This window comes from Schistocerca cancellata, chromosome 7 (genome assembly GCF_023864275.1).
Source record: "Schistocerca cancellata isolate TAMUIC-IGC-003103 chromosome 7, iqSchCanc2.1, whole genome shotgun sequence".
NCBI lineage: Eukaryota > Metazoa > Arthropoda > Insecta > Orthoptera > Acrididae > Schistocerca > Schistocerca cancellata.
This window is the reverse complement of record NC_064632.1, coordinates 421,668,849-421,694,024: the sequence shown is the minus strand read 5'-3', so window position 1 is coordinate 421,694,024 and position 25,176 is coordinate 421,668,849. Positions and strand designations below refer to the sequence as shown.

Genomic DNA, 25,176 nt, shown 5'->3' with positions numbered 1-25,176 from the left:
ATGTTGAGGAGGAGGAGGAGATTAGTGTTTAACGTCCCGTAGACAACGAGGTCATTAGAGACGGAGCGCAAGCTCGGGTGAGGAAAGGATGGGGAAGGAAATCGGCCGTGCCCTTTCACAGGAACCATCTCGGCATTTGCCTGAAGCGATTTAGGGAAATCACGGAAAACCTAAATCAGGATGGCCGGAGACGGGATTGAACCGTCGTCCTCCCGAATGCGAGTCCAGTGTGCTAACCACTGCGCCACCTCGCTCGGTTGTGATGTTGATGCTGTCCGACATGGCGTGTAGTTCGACAGCCTCTTGTATTGTACTGTGCATATATTTTGGAAGGTCTGCCTTGGTTCTAGTGTTTCCTTCGGCCTTGGGTGTGCTTCTGAAGACGTGGTGCTGTCCGTCTCTTTGCCCTTGCCTAAAAATATTCCATCGTTGTACCAGTGATCGGACATTAGGCGGATTGGTTAGTCCATCGGTCGGCGCTTAAGCTACCCCTAGTGTTTGTTGCCATCCTGTTACGTGAGTACAACTCACATCTGTAGTCACCTTACTCAGTCGATCTAGGGAGAGCTGTCTGTGGGTCGCTCCGTCTTATTTGGACAATTTATCATAATTGTTTAAAATTTACTCTAATGTTTTAACATGCTATTGCCTTCCCCACTTGTAATCCCGGCCTTCAGCCGTTAATTGTTTCTAACACTGCTTGTGGCCCTCAGCCAAAAAATTATTTTCAGTTTTCTCTTAATAAGGCCTGGAGTTGTCACTATAGCTTGTTACAGTTCGTTAAGACTGTTTTAACAAACGTTTTAGTATTTTAACATGCAACTGGCTTCCTTACTTGTAATTCAGGCCTTCGGCCGTTGATTATTCTGAAAATTGCGTGTGGCCTTTAGCTTCAAATAACTTTGAATCCTTTCTTAATCAGGATGTCCGCCGTTATTTGTTTGTAACATTGCTTGTGGCCTTCAGACGACAAATAATTTTCAGTACTGTTTTAGGTAGGCCTTCAGCCGTCTCTATAGCTTTTTACAAGTTATTAAGATTATTAGAAAGGGTTTTAGTATTTTTATTTGTAATTCAGTCCTTCAGCCGTTGTGTATTCTGAAACTGCTGCTGGCCTTCAGCCGTTAATTGTTTGTAACATTGCTTGTGGCTTTCAGCCGACAAATAGTTTCAGTTCTGTCTTGATAAGGCCTTGAGCCGTCACTATAACTTGTTACAGTTATTAATATTGTTGAAGGGGTTTTTTCGTATTTTTTTAACGTGTAAATGTCCACCTTATTGGTAATTCAGGCCTTCAGCCGTTGTGTATTTTTGAAAATGCTTTTGGCCTTCAGCCGACAAATAATTTTGAACATTTTTAATCAGGCGTTCAGCCGTTGATTTTGTGTTACATTGCTTGCGGCCTTCAGCCGACAATAACTTGCAATTTTTCTAATAAGGCTTTCAGCCGTCAATGTAGTAAAATCTTAAAAATGATTGTTGAGTTTTGTTTTTTAAAAATAGTGTTTTCTGTGCGCTGGCCGATGTGGCCGAGCGGTTCTAGGTGCTTCAGTCTGGAATCGCGCGACCGCTACGGTCGCAGGTTTGAATCCTACCTTGGGCATGGATGTGTGTGATGTCCTTAGGTTAGTTTGGTTTAAGTAGATCTAAGTTCTAAGGGACTGAGGACCACAACAGTTAAGTCCCATAGTGCTCAGAGCCATTTGAACCATTTGTTCTGTGCAACCTATGGTCACTGATTAGGCCCCATGCACGCCTTTCCTGCTTTCCCTAAGACCCGCGTTTCAAATGAGTTCTGCTTTCATCTCGCAACCACGACTGGGCGTCCTTATCACTTCAGATAGCTGCTCGAAACAAGAGAGATCCGAAGCGACACACACCACTGGTACTGATGTGACCACCGCCTAGAGCTGGTTGCGTTATGTGGTCTCCATGGCATCTGGAAGGAACCGTTCCACATCTGGAATGACTCCACCCGATATGCAAATGGCGTGCACATTGCCTTTCTTCCGCTCCTTGGGAGCCATGTCCCTAAGCGAACCCATAAAACATCTAACACTGGAGCTCTCAACTACCAATAACCTCACCCTCCATGACTGCCTGGATCTTGCAGTCTGAGAGATTTCCTTTTAAACAACTCAAGCGACTGTAACTGGCTTAGAGACACTGTCAGACACAGATAGCACTTGGAACCTGCTTGTCAGACTAACAAGGCAGGCCTTAGTTTCGGTCCCCCAGGAAGTCTTTCACAGTCTGCCACGCTCTGAGGCGATCTTCCTCTCTACCACATGTGAGAGGTCAACGTCGGTGCTAGCAGTAACTGGGCTGGCCATCAGTGCGGCCCATTCGGTCCATTCATGCTGGACGTCTTTTGGATCCTCACTGTCCATCCACAGTAGTGTTGCCCATCCACTGCCGCCTCAAGCTCCCAACACAGCTTGGACCTGAGAGCGATGTGTCACCAACTCAGCTAGCATCCGCACATAGCAAATAAAGTCCCTATCAATACTAAAGACTATGGAAAACTGTATTACACAGATAAACAAAGATCGACACATGTGGAACTCTACTATAGACGCTAACCATAACGCAAGAACTGTCTGGTAAATGAGATTAACACACCAGAAATTGAAAAACTAAACTACCAACGCACATGCAATTCACCCTTGATTAGGAACTCGTCAAATATCACAAAATCGGTTACTTCCCTGTTGCTGTTGTTCATTCGGCAGCTAGTAATGGTTCACCACTGTAGGTAGTTAATCAAGTTGGTGAGGGGGACCTGTTATCTTAAGCAGTCTGTGACTGTTGTGTGGCAACAGTGCGCTGGTGATGTTTAGTGTTGACCGAGTAATTCTATGTGGCCCAGTCGTAAGTTATTCCTTTGAAAATTTGGTTGGTAAAGTCTTTCTTTATTTATGCTTTAAATTGGCTGAGTGGTTTTTATTAAATTTATTGCTGAGTTGCAACTGTTATTTTAGGGTCACTTCTTAAATAGTACCCTCACATACAGTGATTAATAGATTTAAGGCGAGTTGCAAGTTCTCTCTGTGCATACATGCTAACTATTTTGATCGAAGGAAATATTTTATTAAGTATCCAGAGCTTTTTACGGGAGTGAGTTAAAGGACAAATTGAATTTTTATTAGTGGGTGTTCTTTAATTGCCATATCGGTCATCAGAACCTGTACTAAGCTATCACCAAGATTGTTGTCGTGATCTATGGTTATAGTTTCAGGTTTTTCCACGGCAGTATATTGCAAGTTTTGCCACGTCCGATCCTATCCAGGATGGTGGTGATGTCTTCCCACATTCCAAGCAGCAAGTGGACATCAAGTACAAGTCACGACTGAGGGCTTCAACTATTCTGTTTGAATCTTTAATTAATAAACCAGAATCAAGTTAACCTTATTAGAATTAATATCCAACTCTCCACTCCTACCACATGAAAATATCCCAGTTCAGCATGCTGGTATTAATGTGCAGAATGCCGCTGAGGTGGATCAATATTGCTTTGCATGGTCACTTAGCAATAAAACTACTCAAAAATGCATCAAATAGGTATACATACAAAACAATTTATTTTATGCGAGTATTATAATTTCAAAGGCATTTCATTCCCCGTAAAACTCCAGGACCTACCAAAATTCGAGGAGCAGCCAGAATGAGCAAAAATAAACATAACCGGTATTTTTGCTGCAGATGCATCAACTCCATTAACACAAGTGTCTTTAAAGGCATCTGACTGCTGGAATCAGGAAGCTGTACATACGAACATTTGTCGTGTATGCAGTCTTCGAATCCCTCCTAGCTCTTTTCGTGCATTGTGAAAGTGACCCACTGCCCCTCACACCTCCTTCAGAATGGTAGAACAGCACATATCTGGGATTGTTCCTCTCCAAGCACGAAAAACATGTGAAAATTTGATGGGATTTATCACAATAACCAATTGTGGGCTGCCATTGGATAACAAAGCGGGAACGCAACGTAGAGACCATTGTAATCTAATGGTGAAGTTCTGCACCACAGCCCACAATGCATGCAACTTGAAGTACCAACTTCCATGGCACGTACCTGTCTTCTTCCGTTATTCATGCAAGTATGAGACTACTTTTGTGCTGAGCATTTGGGCGATTTTGGTTTGAAGGATTATAAGCTCAGTGTCAATCCTGGCATTGTCGAAAGAAAGTCACATTTTCTGAGAGAATCATACCAAGAATAATGCTCCATTTCCTCCCTGACTAGGTTTCATGCGCGCACATCTTCAGATACTTGAGATGATGTATCGGAAGGATATGCATATCACCAGAGCTGCACATCGTGATGAAGCAAAGTTTTGGCTTGTGATAAAAGATCTTTCCTTCCAGATACGTGAATTCATTGCTTGACATATCCACATTCCCTAGTGAACAGAGAGACGTTGCCATAGTAGATGCAGCATACAAGCATGTTTGAATGTTCGGCAGATTTAGAGGAATATCCAAGATTATGCTTGAGTACCTATGTATGCCTGCTCACAGACATCTTTCAGAAGTTTCATATTTATGCCTGGGTACATACTTCCTGTGCCTTACCTTCTATTAAACTGTATTCGGGCTTTTGTGGGACAGGATGTAAAATGAGGATTCGCAGGGTGCTTTGCCAGCGTATGCACAGGTATGGCAAGGTGAGTAATTTGCAGATGGGTGAGGATGAGTACAGGCTATGTGAGGCTTTAAGTTATGTTCTTTACTTTTATGTGAACTGCGTCTACGTACAAGCCATCCAGCAGTCTCTACTGATTGGAGGGTTCCGATGGACGTCCAGAGTGGAAATCGCCAGACTGAAGAATTTAAATGCGGCTGTGGATTCTAGTGGGGGATATCCTATGCAACTGTCCCTGGGCCTGGAGCGCAAAGTGCCATGCAAATGTTCCACCCTCAAGCAGATGACAATGCTGGAGAACTATCAGGAGCCAGAGACATACTATATACTACATAAATCTCCATCAGTATCTCAATTTGCAGGTGATACTTGTTAGAATCACCTATGAAGCTGGTTAACGAATACAGTGATTTAAACACCAAAATGAGCGCGTCCACGTCGTGGGATTCTGAGAGAGATTTTTATAAATTAATGAACAGTTCATTTTTTGGGAAAACAGAAAATGTTAGGGAATACCATGAAACTAATTTAATTTATTATGGTGCAATAGATTTCTTTGCCAGGCTAGATTTCAAGTGGGCCACCATTTTCAATGAAGGGCTAGTCACTGTGGAGATGATTATGGTTTTAGTCTAGTTCACAAAACCTATCTACAGGGTGAGTCTTATTAGTGTTTAAAAACCTCCAAAGCTATGCAGATGATGGTGAGAAAGTAATTTAATGTAAGACACATGGAGCTGTAAATTTCGGGAAATACCCCGAGAGCGGATGACAAATGTTCAACATGCCATAACACCAGGTAATGTACCTTGCTGCGAGTGCAGCGGTTGGGCATGTCGATTCTACACTTACGGGTAAGAAGCAGTCCCACACGTTTTGCTGAGGTATTTTGTTTTTGTTCGTGCGATATTAGATGTGGTACAGTAGTGCTCGCAGTTGTGATAAAAAAAGACTATGATGAATTGTTGTACATTTACGAAAACACAGTAGCCTAGTGAAATGATTGAAACTCCCCCATACCAGCGAGAGTAGGATCGACAGGCTGCACTAGTAGTGAGGTATATCATCTGGTGACATCACATGGGCTACATTTGTCGTCCAGTTTTGTGATATTTCCCGTCATTTGCGGGCCCATATCTGTTTTGTTAAATTACTTGCCTTCGTGTTATCTAATCCACTTTGAGGCTTTTAAACGTTAATAAGAATCACCCTGCGTATCGGCATGTGTGTTATGAACCTCTGCAAACTCCAAGTGTACTGCGTTCACTATGAGTCTGCGAAGCCAGATTTTGCCAATCCCAAATTACTTTATGTAGATACAGACAGTTTCATCCACTGAGTGAAAGGCTGCGATCCATATGAAGTAATTAGATACAATCCCGAAACATTCGACACGTCAGAATATGCAGGGAATAATCCTTATGAATAACACATCACAGCAAGAAGGGTATTGGTCTGATAATAGATTAGCCGATGTGTTTCAGGTTGTGGAGTTCATGGGGCAGAGGTACTATGTCTGCATGGAGTATGGATGCTGCCTGCATCTGAAGGTGGGCTAAGGGTGTGCATTGTGTTGTTTCAAAGGCTTTTATGACTGAAGACTAAAAGAGATGGGATGGCAGTGGTTCACATAAGACGTGTCAGATAGTCTTCCAGTTGCAAGGTAATGAGGTGCACGCTGCAGTGCTGTTCCAGGAGGATGGGATCAGGATCCTACCATACACTATTCAGTTCAGAGTGTGTGAATCTGTGGATGGTCATTTATTTGTAACTGGCGAATGTGCAGGTGAGTCTATGTGGAATAGATGGATGGACTCCTGGTTATGGGTGCGTATCAGTATGTGTGAATGACTGCCCTTGCATATCATGACTGCACACTAAGTTTACACATAAATATTGCGTATATTTGTGTGTGTGTGTGTGTGTGTTTTCTTCACTTACTACTGACAGTCCGTATTTCTCTTATATTGTAAATATTGTACAGAATTTCATCAGAAAGTAATGATTAAAATGTAAATAATGTTTTAAAAAGTATATGAAAATTATTGTTGTAAAAAACGGAAATTTATAGAAAACCAACCAGAAAGTAATAATTAAATGGGAAACATAGTGGATATGGTCTTCTTCTTCTTTAGTAGTTTTAGCGTAAATGAATGAACATTATCCTCATGTACATATATATAAAAAGTATCTCTCTCCCTGATAGTATTTGCTTTCAAAAAAAATCTGTACATGTCAACTTTGAAGAACAAAAAATAATTTATTATGAAAACAGCTTTGGAAGAAAATTGTTGTTAATAAACTGTAAATTAAAAAATAATTGTAAATAACTTTTAACAAACATTGTTAATAAATTAACCCAAAAAATTAACAAAATTAAACAATATTGTTAAAATTCCTATTACACAAAAAATATTAATAACACTGAGGTTGATTTGTTAGTTCAGTTCTGTTACCACAATTGAACTTCAGAGAGTAAATTATTATTGTTGTTAATAACAGACCTGTTTCTCTCTCCCTATAGCGCGTAACTAAAGAATAAAGCCACACACTCAAGTGCTGTAGTTATAAAAGTATCGGAGAAGAGGGAGAGGGAGCTTTAGTCACCCTGGTTCATGGTTGACCTACATTCTCCTGAAAGTTTTATCACTTTGCAGGTATGGGCGAGATATCAGATTACATCCTGACCTTGAAAGTACCACATACATGTGCACGAGCAGTGTTTCTGGAAGCCCTTATCTAAACCAGTAATATGTTTCTTGGCTTGAACTGTCAGTACCCCAAGTGCTTGGATACACAGGGGAAATGGGGTGATATGTGACTTTGAATGTAAGTCATGCAGAGTGGTAAGCTGACACAGAAAGTCCTTTTCAGATACATAGACAGGCCCACGAAGGGGCAGAGGGGAGGGGGTGAGACAATGAATGTAAGCACTGCAACTGTAAACTGATATTCAAGGTCGAGGTCAAGGTTATTTGTATCCAGAAGTGGCTCTGTATAAGTACTTACGGTTTGAAATGAAGGCTAGTATGGGAAACGCTTCACTCAAACTCTCAGAAATCAACATACTAGTCTTCAGGACCAGATATATTAGAAATTTGCAGGTGCTCTATTATTATAATCAAACCACTGGAGTAAAAGCAGGAAAGCACAGGCATTTTACTGGTGAGACACCATATTAGGGAGAAAAACGTTAAATTTTATAAATGCAAGATGAGAAGAAAATCCTTACATGCTTTGGTACTCGTTCTACTCGTAATTTCGTGTCTGACAACACAGAATACAGTATTGCTTATTGGATGCAAGATAAGGGACGTATGACAGGTTCTGCTCAATATAATACTACTTGAACTCAGAAAAATATTCTCAATTGAATATGATCCCTGAAGGCGTTGGTATTTGCGTTTAATCAACTCAGAATGAGCTTCGACTGGTTAAGTTACCACGTGGCATGGTTACTGAAAAGGAGGACCATGATCAAGGTACGGATTTTATCACATAAATATCATACTAATTCCAGAAGAAAGATCCTTGAAAGTTACATGAACAAACCCGTATTTAATTTAGAAACCAACCAATGTGCAACATTCTTAACTCATTGAGCTATATTTGCATATGTTTACATGTTTCAACGACAAAGACTGTCTCACAAAACTGCATGTTACACTTAAAATCGAGGGTACAGAAGCTAAAGTATGATCGTAAAGTGAATTATCTTATTCTACCCCGAGACAGATTAAAACTCGCTACATGACGAAAAATTAATTCAAGGCCTAACACCAAATCAAATCAGTATGATGATGAAACACACCATGTAACAATCACGAGGATCTGACGAAGAGTGTCAGCATGTTTGCAAAATTTTGGCGGGTCCGTCCTCGCCATGTGGTGTGGAAGGCCAGAACCGTTACTCGCTACCAGCAGCATGTCAGCGAGGCTGAAAGCGAATGGGTCATCTCTGACCCTCCCTCCATCTACTGCTAAACTCCAAGTCCCAGAATACTGCACTGTTCGTATAGCTCATGCGTACAGATGTCACCTCTCTCGCTTCTCGTGAAACATTCAAAACTGACTAGTTCATCCATCAAGTCATCCAGAAGATTTAACAGGAAGGAATGTGGGTCAAAAAGATGTCACTACATAATAACATTTTCTCGCTCATTCTTCTTCCAGGGGCTTCGAACGACATTAAATGTGAAACTTCCTGACAGATTAAAGCTGTGTGCCGGACCGACACTTGAACTCAGTCTCGGTCCGGCACACAGTTTTAATCTACCAGGAAGTTTCATATCACCGCACACTCCGCTGCAGAGTGAAAATTTCATCCTAGAAACATTAAATGTGTGAAACTCAATGTGACTCACATATACTGACATGCTCGGAAACGCCAAGTGACAAATATAATGAAATGGAACTGACAGTGCCGTTTCAAATCTATTAGTGAACTCTGTACCAAAATCTCTACAATCGTTTCTGAGATTAGCCTTCACATACAGACAGAAAAAAAAACGTGGGAGCGGACTTTAATTAATAATATGTATAGATTTCCTGATGATGAGTTCTGAGTGAAGTAATGCACTATTCGATTAAAAGTATCTGGACACCTATTAGTGGGCATTAATATAGGGTCTGTCTATTATTGTCGTTTATGAGGTTTGCACTATGGTGTGTAAACTTTCAATAAAGTTTCTGAATGTCTATGGAGAAATGGCACCCCATTCTTCACAAGAGCGGAAACTTAAGAAGGTAATGATGTTGAACCTGGGGTCTGGAACGAAGTAGACCTTTTTTTCTTTTTTGGAGTCATCAGTCGTATTACTGGTTTGATGCGGCCCGCCACGAATGGGCAAACTTTTCATCTCAGAGTAATTCTTGCAACCTACAACCTCAATTATTTGCTGAATGCATTCTAGTCTCAGTCTTCCTCTCCAGTTTTAATCTCCACAGCTCTCTCTAGTACCATGAAAGTTACTCCCTGATGACTTAACAAATTTCCTATTATCCTGACCGTTCTTTCTGACAGTATTTTTCATATATTTCTTTCCTAGCCTATTCTGTGGAGAACCTTCTCATTCCCTGTCGTATCATTCTAATTAGTTTCTAGGTAGACTGATAAGAATTTTGCTCCTTTGAATTCAGATCGGGGCTATGGGCAGACAAGTCAGTTTCATGAATGTTATTATCCACAAACCATTGCCTCATGCAGGCTGATTTATGAGTGTGCATTGTCATGCTGACACAAACATTTTTTTTCTCAATTGTTCCTCTACTGTATCCAGAGTACGATGCTGTAAAATGAGTTCAGAGTCTTCCGCATTTACGTTTTCTTAAGTGTAGTAAAGGGATCACACCATAACCACGGAAAACACCATCATACTATAACACCACCTGCTCCATACTTCACTGTTGACAGTAGACACGATGCCAGATAACATTCTCCAGGCATTCGTCAAACCTAAATCCTTCCACAGGGTATAGCGTGATTCATCACCGCAAATCAACCGTTTCCAGTCATCCATTGTCCAGTGAAGTCGCTCCTCACGCCACATGAAGTACCGGTTAGTACTCATTACAGAGGTATGTGGCTTATGAGGTGCTGCTCGACCGCTGAAAACCACTGTTTGTAACTCCTAACGTCTATTCATGGTGCTAGCTGTATTGCTCGTAGTACTCTGAAATTCATGAGTGATTCCTTCTTCTGATTTCATGTGAACTTTTACAATCACCGTCTGCAATACTTGCCAGTCCCTGTCCCTCAGGACATACGGTGTGCCTGGTATTTGTTTAGCCATGATTGTTACTTCGCATTTCCACTTCACAAATGCATCACTATCAGTCGACTTGCGCTGCTTTAAAAGATTTGAAATACCCCTGATGGATTTGTTATTGCCGGCCAGGGTGGCCGAGCGGTTCTAGGCGCTACAGTCTGGAACAGCGCGACCGCTACGGTCGCAGGTTCGAATCCTGCCTCGGGCATGGATGTGTGTGACGTCCTTAGGTTAGTTAGGTTTAAGTAGTTCTAAGTTCTAGGGGACTGATGACCTCTGATGTTAAGTCCCATAGTGCTCAGAGCCATTTGAACCATTTTTTGATTTGTTATTCAGGTGTCACCTTTTCATCTCTGAGTAGCACTTGCAACCTATGAGCTCAATTATATGATTTATATACGTCGACGTTCTCAGTCCCTGAGCCCCCCTGACCGACCATTCCGCTGTTACTGTCTGTTTACTGACAACACAATACTGCATGCCTCCTTTGCATTGGAGCGTAGCCTCTGGTGGCATCTAGTACTCAATTCCACGTTACGTAGGGGTGTCCAAATATTTTTGTTGTGTGTGTGTGCAGGAGAGTCTTCCTAAAAGCAGAGAACGTTTGTTTCTCCAAACAGTTCTACGCAAGATAGTGAAAGACAACTTAGTTTACAGAGAATTTTGATAGCTTATTGTTAGCTGTCTTTCTATGAAGTCGTTGTTCAAATTTAAATATTTCTCGTGGCGCTCTCCAATCGTTCCTATGCTTTCTGCATACCTAGTTGCCATCAAGTTGTTGAACCTGTCACTAACGTCCTCTTTCAGTTCATTGACATTTCCATGGTGCTTTCCGCTCAAAAATTCCATCTGTTGGGGGAAAAAGACAGTCTGTGAAGGGTTGACAGTGGGTCGTTACATTTATAGTCTCTTCACAGTGCATAAACTCTAAGAGAAGGCGGCATTTCGGTCCAAAACAATGATCGTGATATTTTTGGTGCTCAGAATTTGTTTGATATTTTTATTTTGTTTTGCTGACACATCTCTCGTCATCAGCAAGTGTGGTTCAAGAGCAATTTGAAATTCTTACTGTGCTGACAAGTCAATGCAGCTCCCATTTGCTATCGCGTTCATTTGTCAAAAATCATGGAACCTTGGAGGCACATACTTTTATGCAGTCTAAATCACCACTATCGAATTGATGAGGAAGACATTGTGAAATTTCAGGAAAGCATAAGCTCACTCCATCAACGGTCCTTGATTTGAATTTGTCAGTCACAGCTGAAAGTCGACCCGCTCTTCATTCATAACATTTCGATAAACTTCGGTCACCTGTGCGTAAATTTCGAAAGACCGGACAATTTTTTGCATTAAAATACCACATTACACTATGAACCTCACACAGGATTGTTAATGTAGTTACACTCTTTTAAAATCACACAAATAAGAAGTGAACGACTATTCGTACTCGCTTTTATCGCAACGGCGACAACTATTAGTAAGGTCTATGACAAGGCGTCGTGGTTTGGGGGAGAAATGCCCGGCTCGACAGATCAGATCAAAACGTTCTTTACTTTTAGAATGACCCTCGTAAAAATGGGCAACTGTATTGATATGATGAATTCAGGTCATATTTCTGTTAGTTTTTCTAGACTGTCGATTGACAACGAGGTAGTTGCTGCAATAGTGTAGGGACATTTGTTGTAAATCTCCTAAACCACTGGAACAATTTCAACCAAACTTGATACACACATCCCTTACTATCAGGCAACAATTCTGAGCGAGAAAGAACCACCTATGTATCATACTTCAGGGCAGATGACATCATTAACACTGAAATACATGGAAAACTGCTGCATCATGCACGACATTTAAATTCATTACTACTTTGCTACTAACTCTATTCGCAACACAATTAGCAAACAGTATCCACATATCTGCTGAATGTACTTACAAAATTATATCCCTGTACAGCTCAAAGTGGGAAGGAGAAGATGGACAGCGCAAGGGGTGGGTGGGTGGGTGGAGGAGACGAAAGAGATGTATGGGAGGGGGAAGGAGGAGATGGCCAGCCTGTCTCCATACTTTATTGCCATAAAATATACTCGTCCATCATCTAGGTCAAATAAACTTTTGAAAACTAATAGTACTGGATTAATTTGTAGCAATGAAAGGTATTGTGGAAGCTATGTTATCTGACTGCTTCCAGATATATTTGGAATATGAATTTACTGTTACATGCGACTAGTTAATTTCAAAATTATGTTCCCTATCAAAGGAATCTTAAATAACTTGCTCAGTGGAAAAACATTTCAATAAAAATAAAAAGGGTGTTTCATCTTGATTATTACAATCAGGAGGGCATCTAATATAGCATACCATGTAACTCCTACCCATAGTAAGGTAAGCAGTTAGAAAGGAATCCCTATTACATCCTAGTGATCTCTTTCCTTTGTTATGAATATCTAACCTCACTAGAAAATTTATTGTCCAATGCCATTTTAGTCAATTCTTATCTCATAAGAAATGGTGCACTGGTCAACTGAAAGGTATAAATAACTTACAATCACCATTTTGAAGATATGCCTTGAGAGTGTAAGTCCTCTCTGACTTCTCTGATCATTCAGACATATGAAAACAGTGTGTTGCCTGTTACCACTGTACTTAAGCATTTAGTTGTTACTATAGATTCTGCTTTGTGAGCTGATTGATTGTCCCATGAGCTAAGTTAGTGATAGCATGGCCATTTAAGTGTGTTCGTTATGTTGAGATGTTTGTGAACATTTGGCCTTCCTTGGCAATCACACCCCATGGCTCAATTGATAGCAGAAATCTTTGCTTCTATGAACTAATCACAACAAAGCTAGAATTTATATCCATGATGACTGTCAAGTTGCCTTTTCAGTAGGATTTGACAGTTGCGTGTAGGTTCTCAGTATGAAGGTAGGATGACATCACCTCTAATGCTTTCATTAAAACCATCTTCAGGTTGACAACTGTTTATCTGTGTACATACATATAGTGTACCACAAATGAATTATCAGTATGCATTTGTCCATATGGCTTGATACCTTGGTTTTAAGTGGATTTAAAAGTGATCTATTGGAGGTGACATTATGTTGCTGATAGAGTGAAATTTCAAGCTACTTAAGCATTTACTTGCATAAGGTGAACATACTGCATAAACAAGTTATTTGTAATTCTGGGAAGCCCAGTTCAAATTACAAGTAGAATATGCATTACTCATCCCTTGAATAGGGAATTATGTGATACACAGAGAAATGTTTTGTATTTGCTCATTTGTTGAAGCCTTGCGTTGAGCATCATTCCACACATTAATGACATTGTCATTGACGCTATGAGAATTATATGCACAGTCATTAAAATGGTGCCAAAATTTGCAGCTCAGTAATCCAAAATACAGTGATGAAGAAAATAATTTTGAAGTGAAGCATTTGAATATAATAATAGCATACTATCATTTTCACTTCTTTCTCTGTGACTGTTTCTCATAACTTCTTTAGATGCTGTAGCATAGATTACTGCATGTTCACATGTCTATGTATTAAATTGTGTCGACTGTGACATATGGTGTAAAATCCTGAAACAGCTTCCTATAATCATCTAATTAAAAGTAAAACTTATCCATTTTCTGTTTTTAGGACTATCAGTACAGTTCTATGTCATTTGGAATGTAACATTTCAGGGATTTGTGGTTTCTTTATTGAAGTGATGGTTGACTGAACTTATCATCATTGATCAAACATTTCTGGATAAACAGCCTGTCACTTCAGAATTTTATGGAAAGCAATATTTACTGCAAAAGGTATAGCACCTGGTATGTAATAGGTATAATCGTATGAACCTCCTCTTAAAAATAACTGTTCCTTCATAAAAGACCATGTAAGATAAAAATCATAAAAATACATTTATTTATAGAAATATTTTATAAATGTCTTTTCCTATGTACACTTCGATATTTACAAACATTTACAATGACTATATTCACACTTTTATATCCATAATTTTAATACTTACAAATGATATAACTTTTTCAGTTACATGCATTGGTATAAAATTTTTTGTTGTACAATATACACATTGAAAATAAATATGATTTCCTTATCCAGGTACAGGTTCCTATTACAGTGCTCAATATAATTAGGTGTATTTTAGAACTCCTAAGAGAACATCCTCTGGCTAATGCTCAGAAACAAAGAATTTAATTATGCTGTTTATACATGTTTGATACTTTCTGCAGTTCATACAAGTGAGAATTTCCCAGCATCTGTTATAACATTGCATTTCTAGGATAAGTGGGTAGGTTTATTCATGAAAAAATGTTACAATCTGAGAAGCTGCAATTTGACCATAAATGTTACTTAAATTACTTGTAATTAGTTAAAATGTAGATTTTATCTTGAGTAAAGACCAGCATTATTAAAACATTACAAGAATGTTGGTATGGGATATATTTGTAATAAATAAGGAATTATCAGTGGTATCACAAATGCAAATGGATTTTTATCTAGTATAGTAAAAAAACATGTTATTGCTATTTTGATAACTCTTATAAAAAAAAGACTGCTTGAGATACCAAAGTAGCCATTTAGATTTGGAAATCTTTTGAATAGCATAATAGTACATGATTAACAAGTAGAATAGAACAAATCTGATTGGAATGTATTTACTTAGAATTACAAGGAACTTACTGTCAATGGAAATTAGATTTTGGAGGTGTTGCTGCAGGTTAACACTATAGGATATAATTAAAAATTGACTTCTGTAAGGGTATGAAGCTGGCACCACTTCAGTGGATACAGTTGAAGTAAAACAATTACTAGCGTGTGTGTGTGTGTGTGTGTGTGTGTGTGTGTGTGTGTGTGTGTACATGCTTGTGCATGCCATTTGTGTGAGAACAGATGGCCTAAGGAGATTATGGAATATTCCATCTAATAAAAGAAGAGGATGCCCAAAGAGAGTGTGAAGAGGGAGTAGGATGGATCTCTGTCAGAAAGGAATTCAGAACTGCAAGTTGGGAAAGGTAGAAGACTTTTCAAGCAAAATTGCAAGAAACAACTGTAATGTTGTATTGAATCACAGTAATAAAAAAAGAAGAGTTACTGAAGGATTAATGTTCTTCATTTCAGAAATTACAAAAACTGAAATTGTGCTTGATGTAATACTCCAGCCTCATTTGAGATTATTATATTTGAGGACAAAAGGGTTTCAATGTTAAGGAGCAATGTATTAGGACAACGATCTTTTAATTGCAGGGTTGGCTTTTTTTCCATACAGAATCACAGAATAAAAGCAGCAAATCTGAGTCTGCTTATTATGAGCAGAGTGTTGAAGTAAATCAGCAAATGTCTATAACAATTTTCCTACATGATGTGATAACTTATAGCAATGTACAGAACTGCTGCTGACATTATATACAGTCCCAGGTTGCTACAAGAGACCTTTTTGAAGGGGTGGGTGTATGAGAAAGGTGAACACTATAATTTAACTGTGGTTTCTTTGAGTCTGTCAGACACAAAAGTAATGAAACATGGTGAAAAAAATACTTTTACAATATCAGTAACATCGGAATTTTGAAGAAATGCCAATTGATATTGTAATTGTACATTTGTTTATGACCACCACAGCAAGAGGTAATACATGCTTCATGCTTTTAAAAGTTTTACTGTACAGAAATGTCAAGAATACAAATAATTTTTTTGAGCATTTGTGGTTCATTTCCTGACTGAATGCACTAGTGGTAAGACCCTACAAAATAAAAGTTTATAGTACAGTTTTGTATTAAATAATAAATTACCCCAGACTTTGTCAGGTACTGACACGTGATTAAATATTTATATATATATTGTGTACTTTTATTGCACATGTAGTCTATGAGTGAAGTTAGAAGGCACTATTTGTTCTTTCATAGTATCAGTTTAATGTCGCTTTTACCCTGTGAAACACACACCAGACTAACTGAAAAATGATTATATTGCCTCCCTAGTGCTGTATTTATTCAACGCAATGTTCTAGCGTACTAATCAGTCAAATGCTTTGCAGCACAACAGGTATCTCACTGCACTTGTCAATATTGTCATTTCTCGGACGACTTCGGGATCAGTTCGTCTGTTCACCGTCTAGGCAGTATCGTTTGAATATTCTTTCGTCATAACACAGCGAGTTTGTCGAGGCACAATTGACAGTCAAACTACATCTAACATTACAAAATGGCACAGCCTGCGAATGTGGGGAATGAAATGCACCACGGTCCAGAGATTAAAACGGAGATACGCACGTCCTACCGACAGCCACACCCAACCACTGCCATCTCGTGGTAGTTCTTAAGCACCACTTTGGACTCTTCATCTAAATAAAGCATAGAGATGGACGTGAGCTGCGTCGGTACACAGCACGCTTTCGGCACGAGGCCAGGGTTCATCGAATTCATCAAAGTCTGTACGACGGCGTGGTTCGTAGAGTTCATGTGAGCTGACAGTGGGAACGGACAGTCACCGTGACAATACCACGCTTCGTAGCCTGGCGGTGCTACAATCCAGTCGTCCCAACCGACTTCGCGGAAATCCACGTAGAGCGGGTGACGGCGACATGTCGAACGCTGGTCCTTCCGCTTCGACTTGCGGCTGGGGGGCGCGCCGTTGCGCTTGGAACGTCTCCGAGGTCCGCGCTTGTCGTCGGTGTAAGCGAGCAGTACAGGCTGCCGTTGCAGCCACCGGGAGTCGTCCTCATGGGCGGCACGACGCAGCCGCACGTGATGAGGTACCGGTGTCGTCGGTTGCTGCTTTGCGTACTGGTCCGCAGCCAGCACCTCCACCAGCAAGCCGTGGTTGTGGCGCGGATCCTCGCGCCACCTGCGCACCGCCGGCAGCACGTCGAGCGCCAGCGATTCGTTGGAGCCGGTGCCGACGACGCGCGAGTCGACGAGGCGCGTGAGGGGCACATCTCGGGTGCCGCGGCGCACCACGTCGTGCACCAGCACGCGCAAGCGCCGGCGGCCGCGGCCGGTCTCGATGGCGTCGCGCGCCAGCCGCAGCTCGGCTGCCTGCAGCAGCTCGGACTCGGGAATGCTCTTCACGTCGAAGTGAAGACGGAAGCGATGATGCCCCTCGAACTCTGCGTCCGCATCAGATTCTGCAATACAAACGGGAAAAATGAAATTTAACGTGGTAAACTGCGTAGGCGCGATATAACTCAGGTATGCAACTTTTTATTGCAATGTAATTCGTCATCATAGTTACCGACCCTAAATGTTGTACAAAACTCGCACATAAATATAGTTGTCTATATTCACGTGGTGGCGCATAGGTCCGAGCAGCTTACATCCGTAATTGCAAATCTAACCCACAAATTCCAAACGACAAGAGTAAACCAAAGTTTAAGTATACGCTATATCAGCTCTAAAGAGAGGCTCGTTTTATACAAGGATAAAAATATATAAACACTCCCTAAAATAAGCATTAAGAGAACAAAGTGAAAATATCAAGCCGGCCGGTGTGGCCGTGCGGTTAAAGGCGCTTCAGTCTGGAATCGCGTGACCGCTACGGTCGCAGGTTCGAATCCTGCCTCGGGCATGGATGTGTGTGATGTCTTTAGGTTAGTTAGGTTTAATTAGTTCTAAGTTCTAGGCGACTGATGACCTCAGAAGTTAAGTCGCATAGTGCTCAGAGCCATTTGAACCATTTTGAAAATATCATATGAGTCATAACAAATACTGAATGTAATCAGTATTTTTTACGAGTTGACCTAACTTTTAACTATTGTTACGGCAACTTCTAGTATTTTAATCCACTCTTCCGGTTATTTCTCTTTGGCATCTGTAACAGCACCCATCCTCCTGGCGACTGCGGGCAACTAGCTGTAAGCGTTAGTAAGAAGAATTTTATATTATTCCTCGCAAACAAATCGTCGCGTTTTCTTGATAAATCCTGGAGAAGCTTCCAAATCAGACCCCAACGACACAACATTAATGAGTTCTGCTTGTAGCTGTCAGAAAATACATCTTAATTCATCCTCGTGTACATCAAACTAAGTTGAAATATTTAAAGTCGTAGGACGCCAGAATGGCTGAGATGTGACGTAAATTCGTTCTTAAGACAAGCTCCCATCCCCAACCTGTATGCGAAGAATCTCAAGTGCTTGCGTAGAAATTATGGGTTGTTATCTCGAAATTATGGCCAACAGAAAGTTGTGATTAGTGGAACCGTATAATACGAAGCCGAATCCTTTAGTGTACAGTGCTTCCTTTACCTGGTACCAATCAGTGATGGCAAAAGCTGTTCACTAACGAACTGCCGGGAAACAACTATATTACGACGCAGTAACAATTCACCAGCTATTAGCGTCCCTCATACTCAATGAAGTCAACATATAATAGCTAAACGCTGAATCGAAAGAACTAAGACAGATGGTACAGCGAACCTTCAGACTGTGACGAAGTGCTGAAGACATCATCTGAGTGTTTTGTATAACCTGAATTGGTTAGCGCAAACATTCGGAATACTTTATTGAGTTTGAGGGACGCTAGTAGCTGGTGCTTTGTTACTACGTCATAATCTCGTGGCCCACTGTCCAGAAAAGGATTAGGCCCATGCTTCAATTAGGCACACATCTCTAACTTGTATAATGTAATCAGTACAGCACGTCCTTCGCTCAAAGAAAAAGCAATAAATATCTACTACTAGAAATATTTTTATCTTCCACGGTGCACAAAGGAAGAGGATACATTTACTGTGATGGTGTGATGTACAGCAGGTTCAGTAAGCATCAGTTGAAAGATGCGAAATCTTTCGCTATGTACTTAAGACTCACTGGGCGGCAAAAGACTAATTATACCCCGCAAGGTACGAGGGCTTTTCGGAAAGTAAGGAACGATAGGACGCGAAATGGAAACCACAGTGAAAATCAAAACTGTTTTATTTGCAACAGTTAGCTACAACTTCCAGATACTTATCTCCATAGTCGCCGATCAGACTTAGACGTTTGTCGTAGCGTTGTACCAACTTTCCAATACCCTCGTAATAGAAGGCAGCCGCCAGTGCTTTCCGCCAATTCTCTACACTGGCATCTTCATTGCCCCTTCAGAATGTGGCTGAGAATTGTCTTGAAGAAGAAAACGAACGACAGTTATTTAATGTCGGCTGCATAGCTTCAGGCGAGATCTCTCACCAGGCCCTCGTACTTGGCGGAGGACATTATTGTTCTAGGTATCTTTATGTGCTCCCTGTGTGCTCAGAACTAAAAATAACGACGTAACGCGATCGATAGGCATATTAGAGACACTGCCCAACACACCTGTGCAAAACTTCATCGGATTTTCACTGTGGTTTCCATTTCGAGCGATCGTTCCTTACTTTCCTAGTAACCCTCGTATATGCAGATTACGCTTTTTTTCTTGACCAACAAGTCGCTCGCGATAGTTAGAATATGAAATTTCTGTTTTGGAGTAATTCGCATCAGTTATACATCTGACTGGTTTTAGACAACAACACAGTAAATATTTGATTGATGACTAGTGTACCATGTCAAATCTTACAGAGCCCTTATGGTGCACTACAGTGAATGCCAAAAGGAGAGAGACGTAATTGCATCCATAATAACCATGAAATAAAGATATCACCAGGTTGGATTGTGCATCTCCTCAGTTACGCATGCTCAGAAGAATCATTAGTACTTGAGCAACTTGCAGTTTCTGTGGTATACGATATGCTAGGTATATCTTAAGGAACATAACACTGCGGCGAACGACAGCTGTATGAAATGAATTAAATGTATTCGAAATTGTGAAACCGATTCGACTGTAGCTGCAAAATGGATTAGTGATAACGAATATCTGTGCTGGACTGGGACTCTACCCCGGTTTGCCCGCTTATTGGGATCGCATTAACCACTTCGCTTATCCGAGCACGCATCCAAGACCGATAAGCAGGAAATTCATGATCGAGTCCCGGTCTGGCACAGATTTTTAGTGCCACCCATTGTACAGCTGAAGTCTAATCGTATTCGCAACTGCGAATACATTTCATCCATTCTACCATGAGCGACAATCAAACAGTTTGTTTGAGGGCGTTGCTGCAGTATATACGCAACCTAGCGTGACTCCGATGCTGGTATATAGGGCTCAGCACGTAGGCAAGGGATTAGCATGGCAGTGTGTCTTTCCGACGTGCTCTCGATAAATGCGGAAATGACCTACGGCGACATTATTACCAAATGCGTCAAAACAGTGTCAACGTGCTGTTATTCTTTTCTTGGACGCCGAAGGACAAACACTGGTAGACATTGCATCGGAGAATGAAGAATTAGTGTGGGGCAGCAGGTCTGTCGAAAATCACTGTTTTGGAATGCTGCTGATCCACGATAATCCACGTCGTCATATCGCAATGCCGTTGCGCCGACTCAAGCGGAAGACAATACAGCACCCACCCTGTAGTCCTGATATCTCCCCATGCGATTATCACGCCTTCAGGCCTTTAAAAAAGGCCCTTGATCGATCGACGATTCCTGTCGGGTGAGGATGCGCAGCAGGCAGTAACGGACTTCTTCACGCACCAGGACAGTATTCTGCTAAACCAGATGTGTCGGTATGATAATTGCCTCAATGATCATGGATGTTTTGCGTGATTGGGATACCGATTCTGGACTGTACGGTCTTCGGACGGATAGTCCCTTACGTATATCTATGTCCTGCTCATCATTACCTAGCAGACGATAATATTCTTACTGCACCATATACTGAGTGTTATTCTTGTTCCATTTACGGATTGTGCGTTGTTCAGGCGTCTGTACGAGCTGTTATTTGCCTATACCGTTTACTATTTTCGATCCTTTGTATAATTTTGATCGTAAAGATTCCGGGGACACTGTATGTATTACAGCAACGGGTTTTCTGCAGGCATCGCTTACACAGCCAAATCCTACTCGATGCACACAGACGCGCAGTTTAGTTAATTACATGGAACTTTCAGCGCTTACGTAGCGCATTTCACTAAGTTGATGTCAAGTGTCATCATGTTATGAACGGTTATGAAGCACTAACTTTTGTGTGTAAAGAGCTGTTCTGGTTTTACCAGAAGGAAGAAAGGAATGGAAATTCGCCCGTCGCGCTTGAATGCTGAATGCCCCTGGACTGACAAATTGTTTCGGGTACAGTTTTTCACCCGAACACTGTGTGTCTCTGCGCCTGCGTTGTCAGAGTGGCCCGCAGTACACAAAGGCGGGAAGACTGCTGAAGTTGCCTGGCCGGGGCACACGAGTCGTTAACATCTCTGCGTTTGTCCCGTCTCTGAAGACCTCATTGTCGACAGGAGGTTAAACTAAAATCTTTCTTCCGGGTTTATAGCAATTTTACAGACCAAATAATCCAAACCAAGCGACCTACAGCCACAAAAAACCGCCTTTGAAGTGTACCTCGTTGTCTGCTTCTTCACGAGAGGTAGTGGGTGTTTGTTTTCGTGCCATCCACTGCGACCAGGCGAAATGTGTCCACTACAGCCACTATTTTACTACACTAACCGATCAAGAACGAAGTGTTCGTATTAAGAAGGGTGTAAGACAAGGCTGTAGCCTTTCGCCCCTACTCTTCAACCTGTACATCGAGGAAGCAATGATGGAAATAAAAGAAAGGTTCAGGAGTGGAATTAAAATACAAGGTGAAAGGATATCAATGATACGATTCGCTGATGACATTGCTATCCTGAGTGAAAGTGAAGAAGAATTAAATGATCTGCTGAACGGAATGAACAGTCTAATGAGTACACAGTATGGTTTGAGAGTAAATCGGAGAAAGACGAAGGTAATGAGAAGTAGTAGAAATGAGAACAGCGAGAAACTTAACATCAGGATTGATGGTCACGAAGTCAATGAAGTTAAGGAATTATGCTACCTAGGCAGTAAAATAACCAATGACGGACGGAGCAAGGAGGACATCAAAAGCAGACTCGCTATGGCAAAAAAGGCATTTCTGGCCAAGAGAAGTCTACTAATATCAAATACCGGCCTTAATTTGAGGAATAAATTTCTGAGGACGTACGTCTGGAGTACAACATTGTATGGTAGTGAAACATGGACTGTGGGAAAACCGGAACAGAAGAGAATCGAAGCATTTGAGATGTGGTGCTATAGACGAATGTTGAAAATTAGGTGGACTGATAAGGTAAGGAATGAGGAGGCTCTACGCAGAATCGGAGAGGAAAGGAATATGTAGAAAACACTGATAAGGAGAAGGGACAGGATGATAGGACATCTGCTAAGACATGAGGGAATGACTTCCATGGTACTAGAGGGAGCTTAGAGGGCAAAAACTGTAGAGGAAGATAGAGATTGGAATACGTCAAGCAAATAATTGAGGACGTAGGTTGCAAGTGCTACTCTGAGATGAAGAGGTTAGCACAGGAAAGGAATTCGTGGCGGCCGCATCAAACCAGTCAGTAGAATGATGGAGAAAAAAAAAAGAGAAAATTCTACATCTGAAAGATGAAGTTTATTCAGATTTTGCTCCATTCACAGAAGAGTGGCGCTAATAGTGCCACCATGAGGATGCAAATTAGGTTTACTTTAAATACGTGTTGAAAGAGTCGTGAGCGTTAGTTACATTTGAGATTGGACGTGTTGAGTTGATGTTAGTGAAGAATGCCTTTAAGGCAACACCTCACTTTGTCGCGAGAAGACCAGACTGTGGATGGCCACGTGACACTAACGGGAGGGAAGACCATCGTGTTCGGTGCATGACTATCGCATCGCACTGCATCGGCAGCAGCACTCTGAGCAGCAGTTGGCACCACAGTGACAACGAACTGTTACAAATCTGTTACTTCAAGTACAGCTATGAGCCAGACGCCTTGTGGCATGCATTCCACTGACCCCAAAAGACACCATTTGCCATTGCGGTGATGTCAAGCAAGTGCCCATTGGAGGCAGGGTGGAGGTCTGCTGCGTTCCCTGATGCAAGCTGGTTCTGCCTCGGTGCCATTGAGGGCCGTTTGTTGATTAGTAGGAGATCAGTTGAGGGCCTGCAAGCCACCTGTCTGCGTGCTAGACACACCGGACCTACACCTGCAATTATCGTCTGAGGTGCGCTTTCATATGACAGCAGGAGCACTCTCACAGTTATCCCATGCATTCTGATTGCAAATTTTACGACAGTGTGGTAATTCGACCTGTTGTGCTACCATTTATGATCAGCATTCCAGGGGTGTTTTCCAACAGGATAACGCTCGCACACATACAGTTATTGTAATCCAACATGGTATACCGAATGTCGACATGTTGGCGTGGCCTGCTGGATCACCAGAACTGTCACAAATCGAGTACATATGGAAATCATCGGAGTAGAACTTCAGCGTCATCCACAACCAGCATTAACAGTCCTTGTATTGACCGGCCATGTGCAACAGGCATGGAACTCCATCACAAAGACAAACTTGCGAGGGCGCTGCCGCCGGTGGGTCCTTCTATCACCGTGACTATGACACACGCGGTATGTAAGGCGGAACGGAGAACGTCTTCGCCTGTCTTCGATGCCTCGGCTAAAGATGACTGACAGGTGTCCAGTTGAAATATCGTGGAATGAATTTTACGATGACCGGCTGCAGTACCGAAATCTCTTCGAACATCTTGTTACTTGTTTTACTACAGGATACCTTTGTTAAATTATATGTTAAATTATTTAACATAAAACATTTGTCAATTTTTGTGTTCATATTCTCACAATTTCTTGGGCTTCTGCTGGTTACGTCGTGTGAATGATTTTGTGACAAGATAGTTTTTAAATACTCACTGGCTACGAAAATGACTGGTATGAAGAGTAGAGTCTTGTTGAATATTCAAACAGAAGAAACTGCAGTAGATGGGGGGGGGGGGGGGATGCCCTTCTGACAGAATGCCTACCCAAGATTGCTGCTGTAAGAAATACAGCAGAAGGATAAAATTTTCTATAGCTGTACTCGTACATCATGGTACCGTATGGTGGCGAAACATATACTACGAAATAGGAACCGGCAGGTTATTTAAAATTAATGGACAGGGGAGTTTTGAGGCACAGAAGACTAGGTAACTTTGTACACCAACAAGGGGACCACGCCTACTCTTCATTAGCCATTTCGTCCACGTTTATGGTGTATGGTGTATGCAGGGCTTGGTCACTTTAGAGTGACCGAAGTGGGAGCTCCAGATGGCCAAGGGTTTATAAAAAAAAGTTAATATTTCTGATGCCAATGGTGCGAGGCACAGGCACTTTATATCAACGAAGTTAGAAGGCAGCGGTTGGCGCAGCGGAATGTGCACAGAACAGTAATCTGAGAGTAGTTGGGTCGAGTCCCTATGAGGAAAAATTTTTTTTTCAATTTTTGCTTTCAAAATAATGCTCAATATATTTTATTTATTAATATTCTCGTTAAAGGCATCAAAACAATGGAAAAGGAAAATTTAGGAATTCAAATAAATTTTCAAAAAAGAATTGTACATATGGCGTTCACGAGCACCTTGCTAATAACTTTCCAAGCAGGGATTGCAATTAAAGCGGACAGGACTTCTTTCTGGTAGTTTCTTTTTTTACTTTTGAGCAGCTGTAGGCAGCTACTCACTAACAATAGGGCCCGACTGCAGTGAAGTCGGCCCTTGGGTAGAGATAAAAGAAAAACATATTCAGATACGGCGGTATAAAAAATGGTTCAAATGGCTCTGAGCACTATGGGACTCAACTGCTGAGGTCATTAGTCCCCTAGAACTTAGAACTACTGAAACCCAACCAACCTAAGGACATCACAAA

The 25,176-nt window shown here is 41.3% G+C and overlaps 1 protein-coding gene across 1 annotated transcript in view; it reads right to left on the bottom strand.

Annotated features, from left to right (window-relative positions):
• Window positions 1-14,295: 14,295 nt before the first annotated feature.
• Window positions 14,296-25,176, bottom strand: part of LOC126092284 (protein decapentaplegic-like) — a 46,419-nt gene continuing 35,538 nt past the window's right edge. Inside the window, exon 3 of the mRNA XM_049907802.1 lies at window positions 14,296-17,543. Within this exon, the coding sequence (XP_049763759.1) occupies window positions 16,693-17,543 (851 nt within the window). The 3' untranslated portion in view covers window positions 14,296-16,692. The remainder of the gene's footprint in view (window positions 17,544-25,176) is intronic.